The sequence below is a fragment of the Salmo trutta genome, chromosome 29 (genome assembly GCF_901001165.1).
Source record: "Salmo trutta chromosome 29, fSalTru1.1, whole genome shotgun sequence".
NCBI classification, from domain to species: domain Eukaryota; kingdom Metazoa; phylum Chordata; class Actinopteri; order Salmoniformes; family Salmonidae; genus Salmo; species Salmo trutta.
In genome coordinates, this window is record NC_042985.1 from 44,271,379 (window position 1) to 44,280,713 (window position 9,335).

At 43.5% G+C, this 9,335-nt stretch overlaps 1 protein-coding gene across 6 annotated transcripts in view; it reads left to right on the forward strand.

Moving 5' to 3' along the window:
- Positions 1–8,725, forward strand: part of ak8 (adenylate kinase 8) — an 81,444-nt gene extending 72,719 nt beyond the window's left edge. For 4 of the 6 annotated variants that reach the window (XM_029722309.1, XM_029722312.1, XM_029722311.1 and 1 more), the window contains 2 exons: positions 7,348–7,428; positions 8,360–8,725. In XM_029722309.1, coding sequence (XP_029578169.1) covers positions 7,348–7,428; positions 8,360–8,594 — 316 coding nt within the window. In that variant the 3' untranslated portion in view covers positions 8,595–8,725. The remainder of the gene's footprint in view (positions 1–7,347; positions 7,429–8,359) is intronic. The other 2 variants (XM_029722314.1, XM_029722310.1) reach the window with 2 other exon arrangements.
- Positions 8,726–9,335: the final 610 nt, after the last annotated feature.

A 9,335-nucleotide genomic window follows, 5' to 3' on the forward strand; every position in this document is an offset into this window, starting at 1 on the left:
GCAGAAGTTTGACGAACTGACTTGTTGGAAAGGTGGCATCCTATGACGGTGCCACATTGAAAGTCACTGAGCTCTTCAGAAAGGCCATTCTACTGCCAATGTTAGCCATGCAATCTCCATAGACAATGTGTTCAATTGTATACACCTGTCAGCAACGGGTGTGGCTGAAATAGCCGAATCCACTAATTTGAAGGGGTGTCCACATACTTTTGTATATACAGTGCATTCAGAAAGTATTCAGACCCCTTGACTTTTTCCACATTTTGTTACGTTACAGCCTTGTTCAAAAATTGTATAAATAACATTTTTTCCTCATCAATCTACACACAATGACAAAGAAAAAATATATTAGAAGTAAAAAAACAGATAGAGATGTTTCTACAACTTCATTGGAGTCCACCAGTGGTAAATTCAATTGATTGAACATGATTTGGAAAGGCAAACACCTGTCTATATAAGGTCCCACCAAGCCATGAGGTCAAATAAATTGTCCGTAGAGCTCTGAGACAGGATTGTGTTGAGGCAGAGATCTGGGGAAGGGTACCAATAAATGTCTGCAGCACTGAAGGTCCCCAAGAACACAGGGGCCCTCCATCATTCTTAAATGGAAGAAATTTGGAACCACCAAGACTCTTTTTAGAGCTGGCCGCCCGGGCAAACTGAGCAATCGGGGGAGAAGGGCCTTGGTCAGGGAGGTGACCAAGAACCCGATGGTCACTGACAGAGCTCTAGAGTTCCTCTGTGGAGATGGGAGAACCTTCCAGAAGGACAACCATCTCTGCAGCACTCCACCAATCGGGTCTTTATGGTAGAGTGGCCAGACGGAAGCCACTCCTCAGTAAAAAGGCTCATGACAGCCCCCTTGGAGTTTGCCAAAAGGCACCTAATGGACTCAGACCATGAGAAATAAGATTCTCTGGTCTGATGAAACCAAGATTGAACTCGTTTGCCTGAATGCCAAGCGTCAGGTCTGGAGGAAACTTGGCACCATCCCTACGGTGAAGCATGGTGGTGGCAGCATCATGCTGTGGGGATGTTTTTCAGCAGCAGGGACTGGGAGACTAGTCAGGATCGAGGAAAGATGAACAGAGCAAAGTACAGAGAGATCTTTGATGAAAACCTGCTTAGGACAGCAGACTGGGGCGAAGGTTCACCTTCCAACAGGACAACGACCCTTAGCACACATCCAAGACAACGCAGGAGTGGCTTCGGGACAAGTCTCTGAATGTCCTTGAGTGGCCCAGCCAAAGCCCGGATTCAAACATCTCTGGAGAGACCTGAAAATAGCTGTGCTATGACGCTGCCCTTCCAACCTGACAGAGCTTGAGAGAATCTGCAGAGAAGAATGGGAGAAACTCCCCAAATACAGATGTGCCACGCTTGTAGCGTCATACCGAAGAAGACGAGGTTGTAATTGCTGCCAAAGGTGCTTCAACAAAGTACTGAGTAAAGGGTCTGAATACTTAAGTAAATGTTATATGCCAAGAGTGTGCAAAGCTGTCAAGGCAAAGGGTAGCTACTTTGAAAAATCTCATAAAATATATTTTGATTTGTTTAACACTTTTTTGGTTACTACAGGATTCCATTTGTGTTATTTCATTGTTGAGGTCTTCACTATTATCCTACAATGTAGAAAATAGTAAAAATAAAGAAAAACCCTGGAATGAGTAGGTGTGTCTAAACTTTTGACTGGTATTGGTGTTCCCTTATGTCTAATGATTGAAACTATATATAATGTGCTATTCTGTATTTTGTAATTTTCAAGAAATGCTAGAGGAAACCTTCCCTGTACATGGAAATGGGCATAACATTTTGAATGGGATGTATGGGATATGATACTTAAGCTACTTGGGCCCTTTTATTGTGTTCTTCATACCACCACCAAACATGTTAAGCCATCATTGGTATTTATGTGCCAATTATTTATGGAAATATGGCCATGTGAATCCTGTTCTCTATTTTTCTTAAAATTCTAGCCATTTTGGAAGCATCATTGCCATCATTAGTCTAAAGGGAACGCCCATTCCCCTTTTCTTTTTAGAGTGTTTACATGTAACCTATTGGAACTAACCATGAAAACATTAACAATACAATTTTAATGGATATAGACTGAACAAAAATGTAACATGCACCAATTTCTAAGATTTTTACTGAGTTACAGTTCATATAAGGCAATCAGTCAATTGACATAAATGCATTAGGCCCTAATCTATGGATTTCACATGACTTGGAATAAAGATATGCATCTGTTGGTCACAGATACCTAAAAAAAAGTAGGGGCGGGGATCAGAAAACCAGTCAGTGTCTGGTGTGACCACCATTTGCCTAATGGCTGTTGATTGTAGCCTGTGAAATGTTGCCCCAATCCTCTTCAATGGCTGTGCGAAGTTGATGGATATTGGCGGAAACTGGAACACGCTGTCGTATATGTCAATCCAGAGCATCCCAAACATGCTCAATGGGTAACATGTTTTAGTATGCAGGCCATGGAAGAACTGGCACATTTTCAGCTTCCAGGAATTGTGTACGGATCCTTGCGACATGGGGCCATGCATTATCATGCTGAAATGAGGTGATGCAGCAGATGAATGGCACAACAATGGGCCTAAGGATCTTGTCACGGTATCTCTGTGCATTGAAATTGCCATCAGTAAAATGCAATTGTGTTCGTTGTCCGTAACTTTTGACTGCCCATACCACAACCCCACAATTGGGCACTCTGTTCACAACGTTGACATCAGCAAACCGCTCGCCTACACGACGCCATACACGTGACCTGCAGTTGAGGCCGGTTGGACGTACTGCCAAATTTTCTAAAACGACGTTGGAGGAGGCTTATGGTAGAGAAATGAACATTCAATTCCCTGGCAACAGCTCTGGTGGACATTCCTGGAGTCAAGATGCCAATTGCACGCTCCCTCAACTTGAGACATCTGTAGCATTATGTTGTGTGATAAAACTGCACCTCTTAGAGTGGCCTTTTATTGTCCCCAGCACAAGGTGCACCTGTGTAAAGATCATCCGGTTTAATTCTCTATATGCCACACATATCAGGTGGATGGATTATCTTGGCAAAGGAGAAACGCTAACAAACAGGGATGTAAACAAATTTGTGCAAAACATTGAGAGAAATAAGCTTTTTTTGCCTATGGAAAATTTCTGGGATGTTTTATTTCAGCTCATGAAACATGGGACCAACACTACATGTTGCGTTTATATTTTTGTTCAGTGTATATTATGACATATATATGGCATATTTGGGCAATTTTATTGTGTTCTCCAGACCCCTCAAACATTTTAAGCCATCATTGGGCTTTATGCTACACTCCATGTTGGCCACACCTTGGCTCCTTAAAGGACCGACACGAGTTTAAACAATCAAAGTCTTTGTGAACAGTGAAATATGCATGCCTATTTGTGAAACGCAGATAAAGCAGGGCAATTAGCCATGTAATCCTAGAGAGCTGTGGACAAATGTCAGCCTGAGCCTTCCTCTTTCCACCCCAACCCCTTTCTCACTCAGATGTATTTTAACTGTCCAGCAGACCGTATCAAATTAACACTTCCTCTAATTGGCTTATAAATAATACAACAGGGCCTGCGTTATAATTTAATCAGTGGTAAACATTGCCAAGGCGGGCTGTAAAGAATCTGCCCCTCATTAATTTCTTAATTTGGGTAAGATGGGATGGGAGGAAATAAGGACAGGGTGTTGGGAGGGGGGGTGGTTCTGGTTCTAGACAGGGGGATCAGATGAGTAGAGGCTCTTGGTTTAGTTGAGGAGGTCTGCGTCCCAAATGGCACCCTATTTCCTAGTGCACTACTTTTGACCAGAGCCCAAAGTGCATTATATAGTGTATAGGGTGCCATTTGGTACGCAGACAGGGTCTTTGTGGAGAAAAGAGGTACTTGTACTGTGTGTACGTTCCTCACTCATCAAATTTAGGTTATATACCCACATGCCTAAAACACAGACAGAAATGCATGTGCATTCATTCAAGTGTGCACACACACACACACTTTACGTTTCTTTCCAATTTTTTTCCCATATCTCCGCATATCTCTGCTTGTGAGCACTCCTGTTTATGTAAGTCATTTGTTTTAGAGCATCAAGCTGTTCCACAAACAATACCCAATGTAAATGATCTCTTCTCTTACAACCCCCCTACCCAGACTGACTCCCCTATCAGTCTTTTTTTTTATCTTCTTGGGTTAACCATGAATATTTCATGTAGAGGTATAAATATTAATTCTAATAGCTTTGCAGAGTAGTTTTTTTTTCTTTTTTTAAAGACAAATATTCATAAAAAATTCAAGACACTCTCCCCAAAATAATTGACCATAGTCAGACACACACACACACACACAAAGCTTTCTCCGAGGCATACATTTAAAATCTTCGTCTGGAAATGTTTTACAGTGGTGATTGACAGCTCTGTGACATGTTGTTCAGTATGTGCCAGTCAGGACATCCCTGCCACAGTCTCTGAATCTGTAACAGTTAGGAACACTTGGGGAACATCATGGAATGGAAGGCATATCAAAGGGCTTTAGTAGGCCTATATACTGTATCAAGGACCGTGTGTGTGTGTGTGTGTGTGTGTGTGTGTGTCATTGATCCTTTGTAATTTGAAATGTTCCAAATCTCACCTTAAGGGGGGCTAGGGGGTGGTCCTTCTATATACTCTCCTCTTGAAGTAAATGTAAAACATTTATGATACGGTGAATGCAGTCAAGAGGTCACCATCCTATGATCCTCCAGAGACCACTATGGGGCCGATGTTTAGAAGGGGATGACGGGGACTAGGGGGGCGAGGACCTGACCACACCATTAGAGGCACTTTACGTAAGCAGCAGCGTGTCCTGGGAGAGACCCGTGTGGACATTCCCGCGATTATTAAGTTGTGCCTGCTCAGGAGACCATCATCATCCATTCACTTTCTCTTAGCTGCCCTCATGATTATTTCAGTTAGGCACAGTGATATACAGGCATTACCATTATTGTTTTCATGGGACATTTCGAAGACAAAATCATTTAGTAGTAGTAAGTAAGCATACCAACCGTCGTCTTCTCTCAAGTGGAAGTAAAGGGAAGAGAAATGGTCTCTAAGTGATTGTACCTTGACGATCCCAAACCCGGCACTGGCTTATGTGGCTTACTTTGGGGTTTTATATCCTTGTGATCAAAGAAAGGTGACTGGTCATCATTGTTTGTCTGGAGGAAATATATTGTATATTTATCTAACAATGTATTGTGCCAAACCTCTTCATGTATTGTGACAAACCCCTTCAAGATTAGGAGAGTTTGTCACAAATTAAGCGGGAAACCGTCACCAAAATAACCCCAGAATGAGAGTTATTTCGAACCGGACAGTACCTGTGTGTTTATTTCCCCATCCTGGTCCACCCAGGCCGCAGGCGAGTTCAAGGATAGCAGAGTTCGGTACACAAATCGGGTTCTCGGTAGGTCCAGGTCCAAACGCCAACAGGTAAGTCCAAACAGTCCAGCTCATACACGGTAAATCCAGCTGATATATATTGTCTCTTTCACTATGGTTCACAGATCCTTCCAGCCCTTCCTCTCTCTCTTCCTGGTTTGTCTTGACCCGTTATCTGTGGGTCGGCCCCACTTTCTGAGCGTTCACCTTGCTTCTGGGAATAGTAGTTTTGGCGGTCGGCCATTTTGTGATCTGTAGTTCTGATCGGGGTGGCCATTTTAGTGAGAGGGCAGAGCCTGTTTATTAGTTCTGCTCTCACATATCTGCCATTTATCACTCGACCCCCTTCTTTGCCACACATCTCCCCCCCTAGATTCGACCCCTAGGTTGAGCTACCGCAGCAAAATATGCGTGTATGCATGATAACCCATCCACATTTTCTATTTCCTTCCCTGCTCTGTGTTTTAAGTCAAAGTGAAACGGTTGGAGACTCAAAAACCACTGCATCACCCGAGCGTTCTTCTCTTTAGCCTTATGCATCCAAGTGAGTGGGGCATGGTCACTGATGAGGGTGAAGTGTCGCCCTAGCAGGTAGGGTTTCAGGCTTTCTAGAGCCCAATTTACTGCCAGCGCCTCTTTCTCAACGACTGAGTAGTGGCCTCCCGTGGTCCCAGCTTCCTGCTTAAAAACAGGATGGGGTGTTCCACCCCTTCTACCTCTTGGGATAGCACGGCTCCCAAGCCGACCTCTGAGGCATCCGTCTGAACCACGAACTCTCGCTCAAAGTCTGGTGCCACCAGCACTGGATTACAGCAGAGAGCCTCCTGTAATGTTCTAAATGCTTTGGTGGCCCTTTCATCCCATTTTACCATGTTTGGTCCTCTGGCTCTAGTCATGTCGGTGAGTGGGGCGGCCACTGTGGCATAACTTGGAATGAACTTCCGGTAGTAACTGGTCAACCCTAGGAAGGCTCAAACCTGCTTCTTATTTATTGGTTTCGGCCATCCTCTAATTGCCTCCACCTTCTTACGTTGGGGTTTGATTAACCCTCTTTCCACGGTGTATCCCAGATACTCTGTTTCCTCTAACCCCACTTAAAAATTGTCAGGTTTCGCCGTGAGAAGGGTTCGCCGTGCCTTCCTAAGGGCGTCTAACACTGCCTGTACCTGGGGTAAGTGGGATTCCCAATCTGGGCTGTAGATACCCACATCATCTAAATAGGCTGCGGCATACACTTGGTGTGGTTTTAGGACCGAAATTCAGTTGTTGCAAAGGCTGTCTTTTCTTTGGCTCTGGGGGTCAGAGGAATTTGCCATTAACCTTTGGTTAGGTCCAGGGTCGTAATGTACCGAGCTTTACCCAATTTTCTCCAGCAGTTCATCTACTCGGGGCATGGGGTAGGCATCAAACTTGGAGATTTCATTGACCTTCCGAAAGTCGTTACAGAACCGCAAAGACCCATCGGGCTTGGAGACCATCACAATTGGACTAGACCACTCACTATGTGACTCTTCGACCACTCCAGCTGCCAACATTTTCTCTGTCTTTGTTCTAATCGCGGCCTGTCGAGCCTCAGGTACCTGATCTGGCCTCATGCTCACTTTTCTCCCTGGTAGGGAAACGATATCATGAGCCATAACCTCAGTTCGGCCTGGTACCTCTGAAAACACATCTGTTTTTTTGGATCAGGGTCTTTATTTCCTGTACTTGTGCTGGGGACAGAGTAGGTGAAATATTTACTTTGGCTGTCTCCTGAGTGGGTGTGGGGTACGTGACCATTAGTGGTATGTGGAGAAATGTTTTTAGACCTATCCTAAAATTAACCTAAGATGAAGCTCGTACAGCTAATTACAGTCCTTGCAACTATTTCTGGATGGATATCTAATGTTCATTTCCTTTCTCGCCATAGGGTCTTCTTTTTGGAGATGACAGACGACGTGGCCATTGAGAGAGTCACTCTGAGGTCAATCGACCCTGTCACCGGGGAGAAGTGAGTCATGCGACGCGGTCATTGCTCGGGCTTATGGGGATGTTGACCCCATGACATAGACAGCGGCTGCATTCCAAACTCTTGAAAGACACACCCTCTCCCCTCAGCCCTCAAATTAAGTGGACACTTCTGATGACGTATCATGATGTCTGACGAGTTGACACTTGCAGGGCAAGGGGCAAGGGAAGAATGAATACATTTTAAATGGACCGCTCTTGACCGGAAATTTGTCACTCGTTCATCCCACGGTTGTGTTTTCAGTCGTCATGGAACTGTTGTGTGTGCCTTATATGCACTACCAATCAATTATGATTGCATTTCATATCTTGACTAGAAGACAACGCATCTGCAGACATCGAATGTTAGCCATCCTACTATATCAGGAAAATCGAAAGTGTGATGTCAGGGTAGCAAAATGTCTAACTTATTTACATTCCTTTTAACTTACACTTACTTGTATGTTGACTTCTCCATATTAATGTTGGTTTTAAGTTTTGGCTGAATTTTCTTAGCAGATGTACAATCATCGCAAATTGAATTATGGAGGGTTTCATGTCCCGGAGTGAACATAATTGTACACTCGCAAACGAGGGCTGAGGGGCTTATGTTGCAAACTTCCCTTGCTTGGCTAATAATTTGGACCAATGACAAATATGGCCCCGGGGATTCCCCCAAGGGCATAAGGCGAGGGTAAGTGGATGAGGGTGTGTCTTTTATGAGTTTGAAACACAGCTTGTATCCCATATGTTACCATATTCCTGTTTTAGTGCACTACTTTTGACCAAGACCCATAGGGTTCTGGTCAAAAGTAGTGCACTATATAGAAAAGAGGGTGCCATTAAATGGGGATGTTCCAATAGTCTGATGTAAAAAGTTCTCTGTTTATTCCTCGTCCTTTGTTATTCTTAGTCCTGTTGTTTTTGCCCGACAGATACCACTCACTGTATAAGCCAGCCCCCAGTCCTGAGGTGCAGACGCGTCTGCAGTTCAATCCCAAGGACTCCGAGGCCCAACTGCTCCGGCAGCTAAAGGAGTACTGGGCCAATGCTTCCTCCCTGCAGGACCTCTACCCTGAGGCGGTGCATATCAACGCTGACCAGGACCCACACACTGTCTTTGAGTCCCTAGAGAGTCGTCTTGTCGGACGTCTTCAAAACGACGCCTGAATTCTAATCGAGACCCCCACCCACCCTCGTGATTTTTACATTAACACGAGCAGAGTGAAGATCCTTTTTAGTTAGTATAACGTATTGGAATCTTAATTGTAGAAATAAAAGGAGTTTATTGTTCAAACCCACTGAAGCCATCATCGTTGTCATTTGTTTCCGCATCCACTTTGTCTGTGGCCTGCTGACCAGTGGTGTAAAGTACTTAACTTCTTTTAAATGCTTTAAAGTACTACTGAAGTAGTTTTTGGGGTATCTGTACTTTTTTTACTTTTACTTCACTACATTCCTAAAGAAAATAATGTACTTTTTACTCCATACATTTTGCCTGACACCCAAAAGTACAATTCACACACTTATCAAGAGAACATCTCTGATCATCCCTACTGCATCTGATCTGGCGGACTCACTAAACACACATGCTTTGTTTGTAAATTATTTCTGAGTGATGGAGTGTGACCTTGGCTATCCGTAAACAAAAAAAGAAAAGAAAATGGTGCCGTCTGTTTTGCTTAATATAAGAAATTTGAAATGATTTTTACTTTTGATACTTAAGTACATTTTAGCAATTCAATTTACTTTTGATACTTAAGTATAATTAAAACCAAATCCTTTCATACTTTTACTGAAGTAGAATTTACTGGGTGACTTTCACTTTTACTTGAGTCCTTTTCTATTAAGGTATCTTTACTTTTACTCAAGTACATTTTTCATCACTGCTCCTGACCCTAATCTTCACAA